At 45.1% G+C, this 15,522-nt stretch overlaps 2 protein-coding genes across 5 annotated transcripts in view; both read right to left on the bottom strand.

The window, feature by feature from the left end:
* Window positions 1-4,365, bottom strand: part of JAKMIP2 (janus kinase and microtubule interacting protein 2) — a 38,510-nt gene extending 34,145 nt beyond the window's left edge. For 3 of the 4 annotated variants that reach the window (XR_005258559.1, XM_038150260.1, XM_038150261.1), the window contains exon 1: window positions 4,211-4,365. The gene's annotated coding sequence lies outside the window, so the exon portion shown is untranslated. Of the gene's footprint in view, window positions 1-4,096 lie in introns of all 4 variants that reach the window. The other variant, XM_038150262.1, reaches the window with a different exon arrangement.
* A 922-nt stretch (window positions 4,366-5,287) lies between these two features.
* CDC23 (cell division cycle 23) lies at window positions 5,288-14,372 on the bottom strand. The gene is made up of 16 exons (XM_038150541.1): window positions 14,216-14,372; window positions 13,653-13,725; window positions 12,638-12,775; window positions 12,336-12,378; window positions 11,879-11,984; window positions 11,661-11,793; window positions 10,504-10,681; window positions 10,320-10,417; window positions 10,018-10,099; window positions 9,287-9,440; window positions 9,039-9,158; window positions 8,614-8,689; window positions 8,272-8,333; window positions 7,329-7,407; window positions 7,109-7,228; window positions 5,288-6,264 (listed from the first exon to the last, which is right to left on the bottom strand). The coding sequence occupies exons 1-16, from the start codon at window positions 14,344-14,346 to the stop codon at window positions 6,094-6,096; spliced, it is 1,764 nt and encodes a 587-aa protein (XP_038006469.1). The 5' UTR covers window positions 14,347-14,372; the 3' UTR covers window positions 5,288-6,093.
* Between the last annotated feature and the right edge of the window lie 1,150 nt (window positions 14,373-15,522).

The following is a 15,522-nucleotide window of genomic DNA, read 5'->3' on the forward strand; positions in this document are numbered from 1 at the left end:
AATCTGAGATGCTGTTATACTTTGCATTACCATTTTTAACATAAAAGAAGATCTGCCATACCAGACTAGCTCTTCTATCCTAACAATTTTCTCAAGCACATCAGTCTGCTTTATTATTTATTATTTATTAGAGCACATTTCATCCAAAGTTAGAAAAGGAACTGTAGTCTATCTAATCTTCATTTACATTCCTTATTTGCTGGTATTTGTTAAACTGTTAACTAAGAAGGTTTCACTGCACAGCTGTGTACTGTGCGTGCTGCACTTGCGTGCCTCTTTCTTGTGAAATGCCACTGTGCGGATGGGCACATCCATCAGTTCACTTTGCTTCGCTCGTGACCATGGCTGATGCACACTGTTCAACACAGGGAAATGTGATGTCCAAATACGATCTAGAGAAATTGCAGATCCTAAAGTTTACAGGATGAGTGATGGTTTCTCAGCAACCCACCAGTGATCCAAATGCACGGCAAGCAAACCATACAGCATCATCGCTTCTAGCAAGAGCTGAAAGCCCATGTTCCTCAAAATGCTGCATGTATTATTTTTCCTTTCAAGTTCATTGGATGTTTCAGAGTCCAAACTGCAGACAATGATCCACGCTGTTGTGTCATTCCCAAAGAAGCTCATTTGACCTGACAGCGTTCAGTGTGGCCACCCCATAGAGCTTTCTCATGGTTCTTCTAGCATGCTGTTGAATTTTCTATTTAGAGCCCTACCTCCTGGAGCAAAGATTTCTAGTCCTCGCCTTTTAAAGGAGAAATTCAAACAGACTTTAAAGATACAGAAACTAGAAATACTACCAAAATTACATTTTTCTACCCTCATGGATTCTGGATTTTGAGAGCTGATGACAGAGAACTGTACAGATGCTTTGCACAGACCTATAAAGAGAAGGTAGCAGAGAATCCATCTCTGAAGATGGGAAGATAAATTTGCTATATTCTGATAAAGACCCGACCTTGAAGGGATACAGATTTATAGAGGAACTTTGAAGATGTTACCCGCTTAGAAGCTATTGATTTCAAAACACATAATGCAAACATGTAATTATAAATTCAAGTAAATAATATTAAAATAAATATTTTTCAAAATTTGGTTGGTTTTTAAAACAAAAACATTTGGTTTGCAGGCTTGTAGTACAAATATTGCACTGCCATGCACAAAGATTAAAGACAAATCTGATGGATGTAGAAAATCCAACATCACTGGAAAGTGACTCAAAATTCCGGCATCTGGCAAGGGCTATTTTGCTGCCTCACAACTTCACAAAGCCAATAGAAAGCAAAATATTTACCACTATTAAAAATTACCATGACTGAGTAGTGAAAGCATCTTCAGGCTCACAGAGTTTGGTTAAAAAGAAGAGGGGAAAACCCCAGAGGTTATAATTAACAAACTACTTGGATTTCAACTGCTCAAGCTACATCTGAGTTATACCAGCCTTACAGCAGTGGAATCCATCCCCACACCTTTGTTACAGTTGGAGGACTATTTTTGTAACTCTTTAAACGACAATATCAACTATTAAATGAAGTAATAGAGATCAAATTTGAAAATTATTCTGGGCATCATTCCACAGTTACAATTCACAGCATTTTCCTGACTTGAATACCCTGAGGTCACATATGCTTTGTAATGTCAGAGAATTTATGCAGCATCTTTCCAGCTACACTGAAGTCTTGAAAGTAAAAAGTCTACCAGAACCCAGCATACATTTACAAATTAAAATAGCCAATCACCTCCTTAAAATACAACCATACACAACCATACATAACCATACATACATAAGCCCCACCTTATGTTCAATTCTTAATGTGCAGGATACCAAAGTTCTTAACACAGAAGATTATTTAGGCTGGGAACGACCTCTGAAAGCAGAAGGATTATCAAAAGCCACTGAAAGGTGACAGGGGCAAGGTTCTCAGAAAGGAGGCTGAGTCAATGCATTAGCAGTATCACAGAGCTTGAATTTAGGCTTGGAGAGGACACTGGAAATACCTGGCTCAGAATCATCTCCAAGGTGAGAGCCATATTTCTCTACCTTAGGCACTACCAAAACAGTCAGTCAGAGAGCAGGAAGTCGCAAAGGTTGCAGTATGTCACTGACAGTCTACTCCTTTCGGCTAGGAGTTCTGCTGACAAGCAGGGAATCCCAGCAGACCACCAAATTGCCACAGTTCTGGGAAACAGACAAAGTCAAAGTGGCAATCCATCAACAGCTCCTGGCAGCCACCTCTACTGGGTAACTCCTATGGAAATCCCAGCAAAAACTTTCCAGCCTTTCCTCCCTGAGGCTTCTCCTTGGGATTTTGCTTCTGTTGGAAGCAAGGGTGGAACTGGCTCCAATCACACAGCTTGAGTAGAATCACAGAGTATCTCGAGTTGGAAGTACCCATAAGAACCACTGAGTCCAACACCCTGCTTCTCACAGGACCTCTTAATACTAAACCACATGACTAAGAGCATCGTTCAGATAGTCTGAACTCCGATAGGTTTAGTGCCCTGACCACTTCCCTGGAAAGCCTGTTCCAGTACCCAGCCACCCTCCCAATGAAGCAGATTTTCCTACTGTGCAGTCTTAACCTCCCCTGATGCAGCTTCCTTCCATTTCCTTGTGTCCCACTGCTGGTCACCAGAGAGAGGAGATCAGCACCTCCCCATCTGCTGACCCCCTTGAGAAAGCTGTAGACTGTGATGAGGTAACCCCTCAGCCTTCTCTTCTCCAAGCTGAACAAAGCAAATGTCATCAGCTGCTCCTCCTAAGCCTTGTTCTCAAGACCTTTCCCCATCCCTGCTCTGGATCCACTCTCAATAGTTTGATGTCCTTGCATCGAGGTGCCCACGGCATCTTTTGATTGACACAGAACTACTGATAGAGTACTTGTGTCTTGTGCCCTCTTCAACAATGACTGTCTCACCACTCCCAGATTTCATCAAAATCATACTCATTCCTACAAAACCTTTTAAAATCAGCAGGTGTTCTGTCTGAGCCAGGTTGAGTACCATTTACAGCACAGCAGCCCTGGGTTTAAAATTCCTATGCAGAGCAGTAGGCCAGATCAATAGAAACAAAACCTGAGTCAGAGCAGAAGTAATAAACCTCACATTATTGCCTGAAAAGGAACAAAACATTCTCCTGATAGGCTACCTTGATGCTTAGATCAAGCATGATACCTGCACCACAGCAGAATCCGACCCAGCAAATCAGAGATGTTGAGAATGGGAGTCCAACATGTCACTTTACAGTGAGGCACAGGACAGCATCAGAATGCAAATGTTTTTTTTAAAAATGCACCTCCATTTTTTTTTTCTTACAAGAGGAAAAAATAATTTTTTGAAATATGTTTCTATGTTCCCAACTTATAAGGTATGAGCAGCATCTTTTAAATATTTGCACTCTCAGCAAAAACCAGAAACAGGCTACAAATGAGTATTCAGTGTCATAAGGTAACTCAAATGTAGGATCTAGGTCTGTCGTAAGTGGCCAAAATGGAACTGAGGAATGGCAATCCAGTAATTTAAGCATAAATTGCACACAGGTCCAAGAGGCAGGTTTCCTCCATCAGTGGCTGTGAAAAAGGCATGCGTTGCATGTACAAAGAGATGCACTCTGCGGGCTCTGTGTTTGCAAGACAGAATGCCTTCTCACACATAGACACGCCAGCCCTGACAGCCCAGGACACGTACAGGTGCGATTATGAACATTCTGCCCGGCAGGAAGCCTTGCGTACCGCCGTGGGAGCGGTGGAGCGGGCACAGATGCACCGCGAGTGGAAACGAGCGCAGGGAGCGCCTGCAGGGCCGCGCCGGCCTCGCTCCGCTCGGGCTCCCCCGCGGCGCCGAGGCCCGGCCCGGGCTCTGCCGAACGCCCCCAGCCCCGGAGCATCCCTTCCCTTCCCCTCCCTTCCCTGCAGCAGCCGCCGCACCCAACGCGCCGCGCCCGCCTCGGGCGGACAATGACCGGCGGGCATACAATGGTGCAGGGCCGGCGGGAGGCTGAGGCGGCTGCGGGCTGCGCCTGCCACACCTCTCCCGCCATCTCCTCTCCATCACCAACGCCGGCTCCTGCTCACGCTCCCCTCCCGTCCATCACCTCCATCGCTTCCTCTCCCCCTCAGCGCTGCCGCCCCGGTCCCCCGCAGCCGGCCGCTCATTGTTCTACCGCCGCGGGCACCGGGCGACCCTCTCGGCCGGCGCGGCCGCTCACCGTGCCGCCAAGGAAAGACGCCGAGCGACGAGGGACGAGCACGGCGCATCCATCTTCGTGCCGCCGCGGCGGCTCCAGCGCCCGCACCGGCCCCGCCGCCTCCTGCGCGCCGGCGCTGAGGGCGCGCGCCCGCCCCGCCGCCGCCGCCCCGCGGCCGAGGCTGCGCCGCCGGTCCCGGGCTGCGGCAGCCCCGCCCGCCCCGCCGCAGCTGCGCCCCGGCAGCCCCGGCAGCGCCGCGGGGAGCGCGGCCCGGCCCGGCCCGGCCCGGCCGAGGAGTGCCCGCGGCGCCCCGGAGCGCGCGGCTCCGCCAGGACTCCCCCCGGCGGGGTCGGAGCCAGCCGGCCGCTGAGGGCGAAGGGCCGCAGCCCTCGGACCGCAGGCGACTCGAGGCGTCCGGAGGCCCCCTGGCCTCAAGCTGGAGCTCGCCCCGGGCTTGCGACTTCCAAGGGACACACCTCATCACTAGTCTCCCTTTGGACAGCATGTCAATGGCCGCAATATTTGGGAATGTGACCTTCGTCACCCTGGAGTCCACCTATCCAATCCCTGTCTTTCCAGCTTAGAGACAAGGACACTGTGTGGAAGCAACAGTATCAAATGCTTTGCACAAGCGCAAGTAAATGACATGAGTCACTCTTCGCTTATCCACCAGCACATCAACCCCCACGCAGAGAGCCAGGACCAAGTTTATCAACCACAATTTGGCCCTAGTGACAACAATTTTATAAATGGTGTCATTGATATCCTCAGGTTTGCATGGAATTAGGGGAGTTCTTGGAAAATACATCAAGATCCAGTTTTACTGTTTAAAACCATCTGCAGTAGAAATGGTTGTTGAATGGATGCTATGGACCATAGGACAGTAATTTCTAGAGATGCCCAGAACTAAGAACGTGGGTTCCCTCTGCTCCATGGACATGTTGCAAATGCCTTGTACAGAGGGCCCAGGGCTGTGGCCCAGGTTTCTTGATGTGCCCACCTGTACAATTGGTGAAACTCATGAAACACAGGAAGCTATGGCTAAATGGGAAGGGTTTTTAAAATGCTTTGTCCTTGATTTAAAGTCATGCCACAGGGTGTGGCTGCAAATTTACAGGGGTGAACAAGGACACTAATTCTGAAACAAAGGCATAATTATCTTTTTGCCTCCTTAACAAAATGATCCATTATAGTTCATTTGATTCTATTGCTACAGTACACATGGAAGCTGCACCACAAAGCCCAAGAACTGTAACTTCATTATTTTTTAAATTGTTCTATCCCAACTGCTTTTCTACTGAAAGACAAAACTATCCATCAGATCTACAGTGAGAACTCAGACAGCTGTCACCTGTAGCTACTTGGGATTCCTCTGACATTTGCCAATCCTTTAACATACCCATGGGACCTATCTCTAAGTGCCTATTCTACTGCTTTAGTGAAACGTCTCCTGCGTAGTTCAAGACAAGCAAAAGTCATTATGTAGACAGGTAGGTAACAGTTTCTGATGAGGACAGCAGTGATACCACTAAGAGGTCCTCCAAAGAAGTGCAGTAAAGACAAGAGGTAACTTGGCAGAATCAAACTTAAAATGTATTTTAACTCAAGCAGACAAGCTCTTCCCAATGCCTTACTTAGTAGTCCTGTGTAGTGGGACATGTCTGCCCTCTGACTGGAATTACTTGGTGAGAAGTAGAGCAGGTTCTCACATTGCAGCACAGGCACTTTCACATCAGGCTCCCCTTTCCCTATTGGGGCTCATCTGTCTTCAGCTGTGGACTCTGCTAACGCCTTCCCTTGATGTGAGGGCAACAACAAAAGGAGGAATTTCCTTAGAAAGAAGTGATTGCATGTCCCATCTGCAGTGTCACATCCAATGCACAAGTTAGAAATATCAGAATTGTTCATGGTGTTACAGAAGACAGATTGAGAGGGGAGACACGACGTGTGGGAGTGTTGTTGGCTGACAAGGATGCAGGAAGGAAAAATGGAGCAGCAACATCTGTGGATGATGTTTCTCCTTGGTTGCGAAGCTGTAAGATCTGGCGCAGCAGAGCCTTTCCTTCTTCTCTAGTCTGAAATTAATTTGTAGAAAACAGAACAATACAACTATGAATGGATGGTTTCTGGGTCAAATTCAGTATGTAAGCAGTGTAACCTAAAGTAGCTTGTCATTCCTTTTTCTTCTGCTCCTAAGAAATGTTAAGGTAAGTCACTTTTTTTCATTTTAGTCTTTCCTCCTTTTACTCCTGATTGGTGTGTTTCTTGGGCATTTCAGAGAACAGAACCATCAACCATTGAAGCTGTCTAAATATTCCAGCAAGAAGTAGATTGGGAAAACTTCGGTTAAGGTGAATTCAGGTTGTAGAGAGCTCCAGGCAGCTTTGTCAAGGATAGGCCAAACACCCTGCACTCATGGTTAGTGTCTACCTCTAGGCTGAAATTAAAAATCCCAAACTGCCCACTTACAGATACGTAACATCACAGAGTATGAAGCTGCACACAAAACCCAAGTACTATTATACTCTCTGCACTGTCTACACAGAGAAGATGAGAAAAATAAGTTTTAAAAGTACCACCACTACACAGTGTGTGGGAGTTTGTGACCATTGCACTACCTCCTCAACACCAAGATTTTTAGCAACCTTAAGACTGCCATGTGAAGCTTCAAATTCTTTTACTTAGTGAATTCCAATGAGGTATGGTTCAATTTCACTATCTATACCACATTCCATGACTTTTATCAACCATACTCAGCATAACTGATCAGGCATAGACGACAACCACCACTCAGGATGTGACTTGTATGGCAGACAGCCCTCATTCCTTCATAAAAGATTCCTTCTACTCTGAGGGGAGCCAAGATCAAGGTCATAGATCCCTTAAGAAAGAAGCACCAAAGACTGTGCAGGTACTTACATCATTGAAGGCACAGCATTTCTGAGCACATGCTGAGGCTTCATCCCAAAGCTTACATTTGAAGTAGTACTGGGCCAGGTAACGAAATGCAGTGCTCACCTCCAGGTGCTCCACTACCTCCTACAGTGAGTGGGGTAAAAAAACCCATCATTTGTAAGTGCCTTCCAAAGTAGTTGCACACATGTTTACTTCTCCTTTTATTCCCAAGCTATCTTCTTACCCCACAGGAATAGATATCCTGGATGTATTTAATGTAGCATTGAGCTGCCTGTTCAGATTCATTCAGCTGTTCATGCAACCTACAAAAGGAGAAAAGTGGGTCACTGGAACAAGACTGCCCTGTTCAAGACCTTCTTGGTCTATGAGAATGTACCTGCTCACCCTGACCTGGACAAAAGCCAGGTCCTTTCCTTCAGAATTTGCAGGACATGCAACATGTACTACCCCTTGTGGAAAGAGATGATCCCATTTGCATTCATGCTGACAGACACAGAGGCAGTCAGATAGTGACTAGACAGCTAGAAGCAGTGACAACCAAAGCAAGGACCTTTGTATATTCTGTTGCATTTTAAACCTTTTAACAGGCCTTTGCCATTCTACTTACTCACTATTTCTTCCAGTGCTCCTTCTTCCCCTGCTACAACCCAAATTTGTACAGCAGTTTCAATTTTCATTTGCCCCTTTTTTCCCCTCTTTGCTTTTCCCACTTTATACTACTTTATCCCCACCAAAAAAAAATTAGTGCTGATGTCACAGTATTCACATTAGACCTCTTCCAATGTCACAGCCGTATACTAGAAAGGAAAAATAAAATCAAACTACAATTTTATACATCAGCTACCATCATGGGCTGCTTTTAAGTTGCAATACAACAAATACAATTGCTAGTACTGCATGCTCAAAACACCTCAGAATTCAGAAGTCATTTGCAACCCACATAATGCTATCATTCTCTCTAGTTATCCTGATGGAAACAAAGATAAAGCTGGACACCAAAATTTGCAGTCACTACAGCCCTAAAGATACCAATTCTTACACAGTTCCAAAAGTAATATTAGCGAACAGCAATTCCACTTGTTTACATTCTGGATTTTATCATTTGGTATCGAAGTGTGACTTGCATTTAACACAACCGTGACAGCTCAGTAAGGGTACATACTCACTTGGCGAGTTTCACAAGTGCCATTTTCTCCACGTCTCCCACAGCATAAGCTCTCCAATAGCACTGTCGAGGAAAGAAAGTCAGTCAAGCATGCCACAAAAATTAGTCCAGTTCATGACTCCAGCATGCAAATCAGAAACAAAAAATTACAGGGATTGATTGTCAGCAAAAGGGGCATGTATCTGTAGACAACTCCTTATTTATCAGCTGCTGTAGTTAATATTGCAGCAGTACTTCCTCAGCTGTAACTGACAACGAGTTTAGGCAGCACTAGCTACATAATTTTGCTGCAATTTCACCCAGTGTTCTGGAAGACACCCTAGTCTTATACATCAGTTCTCACCTTCTTAGCTTCCACCAACTGATTGAGTTTCTCATAGCATTCTCCTAGAGCAACCAGCATACGAGAGTCATTTGGTCTGTAAAAGAGCAATTCTTCAGGTAGTTTAACTGCCAGCTGATCTCAGGGTGAGGGGAAAATGGGGGGTGGTCAAGGGAAAAAAATAATCTACACCTGGCAGTCTGTCATCCTTTTGCATAAAGCATCACTCTTACTCCTGACCAGTCATCCTCAACATTCAACTGACAAAGCTTTTGTTAACAGTTAACTAACACAACTAAAAGGATTTGGAGCAGTGGGATTGCACACATCACAAAGCATCAATGTTTTTTTCCTTCCCCACCTTAGTTCTTGCATGTAAATTCCTCAGCCAGTATCAACCATATCAGAACGGAGACCAATAAACACAGTTCCATTTTCAACTCTACCTGAGCTGGTGGGCCCGTCGGTAGTAGTAGAGACAGTAAAATGGCATTTTGAGGATTTCATAGGTTTGCCCCAAGCCATACCATGCTCTGTAGTCCCTTTTGTTCACCTCTATTGCATGCCTGTCAATGAAAAGGAGATGAACAAGACAGAAAGTCAGGATCAAAACCAAGTCCAGCAAAACACTAACAAAAAATAGAAGATACTACTTCAGAAACAAACACCATTTTGTGCAGTACACGAGCGGTACCTATAAGCCTGGATAGCTGCAGATGTGTTCTTCATCTCCATATACTCATGCCCCATAAGTGTCCAGGCTCCCAGATAACGAGGATTCAGTTTCAAGGCCCTCTGGAAATAGAGTGCTGCTTTTTCATGCTGGGAACGCAAGCTATAATAATTTCCTGAAGTAAAAGGCATAATATTTAAATTAATTTAAAAAACCCACAACCAACCAACAAAAAAGGCCAACACCAATAGAGAAGTAGAAAAAATGATGTAATGTGTATTATCTACTACCTCCTAACAAATTATAAAAAGTCCTAATAAAGACAGAACTGATTCAAACCTCAAGAGACCTAATTACACTCTATTCTCCAGTCTTCTGGTCAATCCTTTTCCAGCTGTATCAATCAATTTATGATTCCATTGCCCTGGCGTGTCATGATCTAACAAATCAATTTCCTGCTCCTGACACACAACTATTTCTACTGGAGTTTGAAGACTATAAAGGGATTTTTAGGTATATGGGTCTACTTTCTACCCTAGTACTATTACAGCAGCTTTCAGAGAGAAATGAGAGAAAAGGGTACTCTGTCATTTAGTCTGCTGTTCAGGCCGCCTGAATCCAAATTCACTAAGTGGTGATTTTGATTGCCTTGCCGGCTTATCACTTCCTCAAGCGTTTCCAAGATTCCCTCACACAGCCTACACACAGCAAAATAAGATGTAAAAATAACATGTAAAAGAATTGGCTCTCACCAATTACACAGCAGGTCTCAACACGGTACTTGTCTATCTCACAGAGATTATGAGCCAGGTAGCTCAACTCAGGCTTCATGCTCTAGTGGAACAAAAGAATAAAGTGATGAGAGAGAGAGTACATTATGCTTTGAAAGAAATTGCTATAAGCAATCAGCAATGCATACAGTGCCTCTCTTCCATGGAGTTGGGAAGAGGAAAGCCAGTATTCAGAGGCCAGACAGCATCAGCTGCTTTGCCAGTGTTTAACATGCCTCCAACAAACACCATCACTATGGACAGGCCAAAGGAAGAATGCTTACCCTTACATAGAGCAAGTTGGAGAAAGTGTCCATGTTTTCTATCCTGTAAGGATCTTGTTTCCTCAGCTCATTAAAGATGGATAAAGCTTTGTCAATATCTGAAGAAAGAACAGCATATGGGACACCAACAACTATAAATGCCAAGTTTGCATTAAGGGGGTCATTCCTAATTAGCGTCACTGACCTCTTATATTGTGGTAGGCAACTGCAATCTGAGAGATGATGTAAGTGCTTTTGGAAAATCCTGCATCAATGAGAGACTGATACTTCTGCAGAGCTTCCTCTATCAGCTGCAGCTCTGTATAAATGTGTGCAAGAAAGAACTCTTTCATCCAGGTATCTGGCAAGGACAGGAACTTCAGCTAGCAAGAATCAAAGAAGAGGAGGAAGAGATGACAATCAGAAGTATTCTACAAGCTACACATGGCAAAGAATCCTTTATCTTCCCTCCCATGACTTAGTAGATGGTCCTGAAGTAGGAGGCTTTCCTGCAGTCGCTTTGTTACACCGATTTGGTCAATGAGGGAAGAAACTGTCTTCAAATATGACATTACCTGGCTCTTGCTTCAGCCATTAAATTCAGACTGCACTTTCTTCCTATGTTTGAACATCAATATCATAACACTAATTTCAATGAACTATGTAAGCAGACTCAAAATTATATTAAAAAAATGCACTTCCCTTTTCCCACAAATTGATAACACTCTTCTGCATCACTTTTTAAAACATTTTTTTATAAGTACTGTTTTAAATACTTCATCATCCAGAATTTACTGAAGAATTCCAGAAGTGGACTCAAATTCCATGCAAAAAGAAAAATAATCTATTTTTGTTCTATATCTGAAGTTTGTTTTTTGTTTCTCTGATACAATTCACCTCCTATGTGGCTTTGTACATTATCTTCTCAGTTTTGAAAGTAGCAATTCTATATATCCTTTCAAGCTATGAGAAGTGCTCAATAACTGATGAATTAAAACCAGATTAAGAAACAATAAAAAAGGAACGTCTCTTAGGAGGATCTCCTTCATGTGACAAGATGATAACCCCAGTGACAACTGCTTCCAAAACACATGAATTGGAAATTTCTTAAACCACTTTGTGTGGGAATGATAAGAAATTAGCCGTGCCTGTATAAAGATTCTCAAGCTACCACACAACAAGCTATTGAAGATAAAGAGGATTTTACAACATAATTTACAGTCGTGGATTGCCTTGCCTGACAATGTCTCACGGAATGAAGCAGTGGGCAACATCAATCTTGTGGAAACAGAAACACTGGTCACTGAATCAGGCTAAACTCTTGAGATTTGTTACCACATCTTGGTATCTCCAAAGTTTTACCATCTCTTTATCTGTAATCAAGTTGCAGAGTTCCAGCCAGGCTCCCCAATGCAAAGGCAGAACATGAGCAGCTTCAACAAACACATCTATTGCTTCTTTCACCAGGTCCAGTTTCCGCAGCACAACACCATACCTGCAAGAAAAAGTATCAGGTTGACAAGAATCATGCAATTCTGCATATCCACACAAATATATAAGAAATACATGCAAACACTTACAGATAAAGGCCAAATCCATCCAGCTCCTGTGCCTTGTGTTTCTTGCTGAGCTCAACTCTCAATTCTCGTAGAGCTTCATTTTTCACCTGTCCTTTTTCCAGAGGTCCTACATGAAGAGAAAGTCACACAGCTAGCTTTCAATAAGGAGTCTCACCACAGCAATGCCAAGTCTAGGGTACAATCAGAATTATCACTGACATGACATGACAGCTTCCCAGCCCCCCATTTTAAAGAAAATTGCTTAGTCTGGTCACCCCGTTTAAAAGAAGATCGAATAGAGGAAAATCTGCAACCTGTAATTAAGCCAATGAATCTAAAGAGAATGAAAGAAATCATGTTACAGCACCTATTATCCAAAAAATTGAGGGGAAAGCCATAGACCAAGATGAGTTACATGAAGAGTCAACAGCAAAAGCTTCATTATCTCATCACGCATTTCTTGACACCAGAGACTTACCCAAACTATCAACTGTCTCATCATCCTTTTTCTTTTCCCCTGACTGCAGAAAAGAAAGAAAATCCAAAATTATATTATAATAGTATTTTTCCTATGTTTGCTTGCAGCAGTGTTTAAACTGAGTTTTCACAGACAGCACAGTTCTGAAAAGAACAGCCCTATCTTTCCCCAACACAGAATTTGGACTTCAAGGTGGTTATTAGGAACCAAGCAAAAGAATAAGCAAACAAATAAGATCTGCCAGGGAGGGGTCGGAAGCAGAGGAGTTCAGTGCTAGGAGGCAACCTTTATTTCTGCCTTACCAGGTACCTGGAGTACATGTACAAGAAGTAAGCTTTCTGGCTCTTGCAGCCCTGTAGAAAGTAGGCAGCCCTGTCATATTCCTTGAGATCGAAGTAAGACTTGGCCAACGTGTAGGCATCCAGATCACGAGCATCCTCCTGCAGGGACACAAAAGAGTTTTAAGACCCAAGCTCTGACATACTTTAGGAAAATCATGGTTACAAACATAGCAGTGAAATTGCTCCAAAGCTAAAAATGTAGTTTGTCCATCCTTATAGATGGTTTGAGTACTATCAGGAAAGTTCCTCCACTCCCTCACATGATCCGATTCTAGAGTTCTCAAATAATGAGTACAGACTATTTAAGAACAATTAAAATCAATGGTGAGATTTCAGAAACAAACTGTGGCAAGCTTCCAGAAGGCAAGGCTTAGCTGTTCAATTAGTATGAAAAACCATAAACAAGAAACCTGCTCAGGAATTCCATATAAGAGAATAATAATCTGCTAACATACAAGAGAACACTTCCTTGGTTATTATACCGTGGAATGCATTTATGACCTTACATTTCTACAACACACCAGGACACGCACCTATGAGTTCTACTGTATTCCTACAGAGGTGGGGATGGAGAGACAACTCGTTTCTCTGGTGTCCTAACGAGCACAAGTTTAACGGCAAAACATAATTTGTGTTAAAATACATTTTGACCTCAGTAAAGAGGAATAAAAATAAAGCAGCATGCACGTGATTTCAAATTTGGCTTACAGAGTGCTTCATTTAGGACTCAGCAACAGGTAATGCTTTCATCTGGGAAAGCACATTCAGCTCTCTCGCCCTGTTGAACGCACTATGCAAAGGACGTTCCCAGCATTATGGCAAGATTGGAGCTCAGCACAGACTCCCACCCGTGGGATTTGGGAGATTGCAGTCACGTATTTTCCTCCATAGTTAAGATTAAACAGCCCACCCACGTGAGCTGCAGCACCTTCTAGAGCTCACAGCCACTTTCCCCCAGCACAGCCTGGGCCCGTACCTCGGTGAGCGCGGGGGGAGGCGGCAGCTCGCTCAGCGGCAGCGGCTCCAGGGCGAACGCAAGCTCAGCAGCCCTGAGGGAAAGAGAGCATTAGAATCATTGAATCATCAAGGCTGGAGGACACCTGTGAGATCATCAAGTCCAACCAAGTCAGCCCAGCACTACCACTGTAATCCCTAAACCACATCATCCAGCGCCAGATGCAGACACCTCTTCAGAAACTCCTGGCACAGTGATTCCACCAGCTCACTGGGAAACCTATTTCCGTGCCTAACCACCTGAACATTTAAAAAACATTTTCCAATATCTGATCGAATCTCCCATATCTCAACTCAAGGCCACTTCCTCTGGTCCCCTCCCCGCAGGCAGAGCAGAAGAGACTGGCTCACACCTCACTGCAAACTCCTTTCAGGGAGCTGTAAACAATGATGAGGTACCCACGAGCCTCCTCTTCTCGAGACTAAACAAACCCAGCTCCGTCCCATCCTTCCTCCCGGCACAGACCGTGCTAGCCCGGGGTCCGCCGAGCTGGGCCCCGGCCAGCTGTGCCCGGCCCCGCTCACCACTTCCCGCTGTGCTGCAGCCCGCGCTCGCGGCTCCGCTCCGCCACGCTCAGCAGCTGCTTCTTGATCTCCCGCAAATCCGAGAAGCTGCCGCCGCCGCCCGCCGCCGCTGCCGCTGCTGCCGCCGCCATCGCGCCGGCCCGGCCAATCACAGCCTCGCCCGTCGGCCCGGCCAATCACAGCCCGCCAGCCCGGCCAATCACAGCCTCGCCGGCCGGCCCGGCCAATCACAGCCCCGCACACTGCGTGCCGCCCCACCGGCCGGGCCAATCACAGCCCCGCACACTGCGTGCCCGCCCGCCAGCCCGGCCAATCAAAGCCTCGAGCAGTGCCCCGCCCCTGTACGGAGTCGTCTGCTTGGGCGAGTGCGAGAGATCTCGTGACCAATCTCAGGCGCGCGCCGGAGCCGTGCCGTCTGATTGGCCGGTTGGTGCGGGCGGGCGGGCGCGCGCCGGAGCCGTGCCTCCTGATTGGCCGGTTGTGGCGGGCTCGCGCCGGAGCTGTGCCACCGATTGGCCGGTTGTGGCGGGCGCGCGCCGGAGCCGTGCCGCCTGATTGGCCGTTGTGTTGGAACCGGAAGCAGGTTCGCTGGCCGTGAAGAGTGTCACCTCGTAGGAGAGGATTTCTGCTTTTTGATGAGCTGTAATGACACTAATTCTTACACTGACTCCAGTAGAGAGTCTAAGGCTACCACTGTCCTGCAAGGTATTGATGACTACTATGAAAATTTCAAGGTTGCGTTGATCTGGAACCGTTTCATCTGAAGCCACCTGCTGAAATTAAGATTGTTCTACAAAGGTTTACAGAGATAGGAAATGCCCAGTTTGTCGTTAAAGTGGGAAATGATGAGTTATTTATAGTCTTCAATGGCTTTTGAAATAGACGAAGCAAATTAGACCATTGTTTGAAGTATAATTTTAGTGTAACATGGGTTTTTCCCTCTCTTAATTTTAGCCAAATGTTTTACAACTTCAGTTGTAGCTTTGACAGAAAATACTTCTATTACTCTGCCAGTACATATATCCAAAACGCAAATAAAAACTTCCTTGTTATTGTTGTTACTACACAGATGGGTCCAGTCAACACAATGCCTAACTCATACCTCATTCTCTCTTTGCCCCGTCTCAGAACACATGTGAAAAGAGCCTCAGAGTTTTTTTCTGATGATAAATTTTTGTTGTACTTACCATCTCTTTTATGTTCTCCATATGTAGGGATCAGCTGTCAGTGTTCTATGATCCTAAACATTGTATTTGGTCTTTGTTGGAGTCCGTTAGTTGGACTCAATTATCTTATTCAGTCTAAAT

This window comes from Motacilla alba, chromosome 13, assembly GCF_015832195.1.
Source record: "Motacilla alba alba isolate MOTALB_02 chromosome 13, Motacilla_alba_V1.0_pri, whole genome shotgun sequence".
In the NCBI taxonomy this organism is placed as follows: domain Eukaryota; kingdom Metazoa; phylum Chordata; class Aves; order Passeriformes; family Motacillidae; genus Motacilla; species Motacilla alba.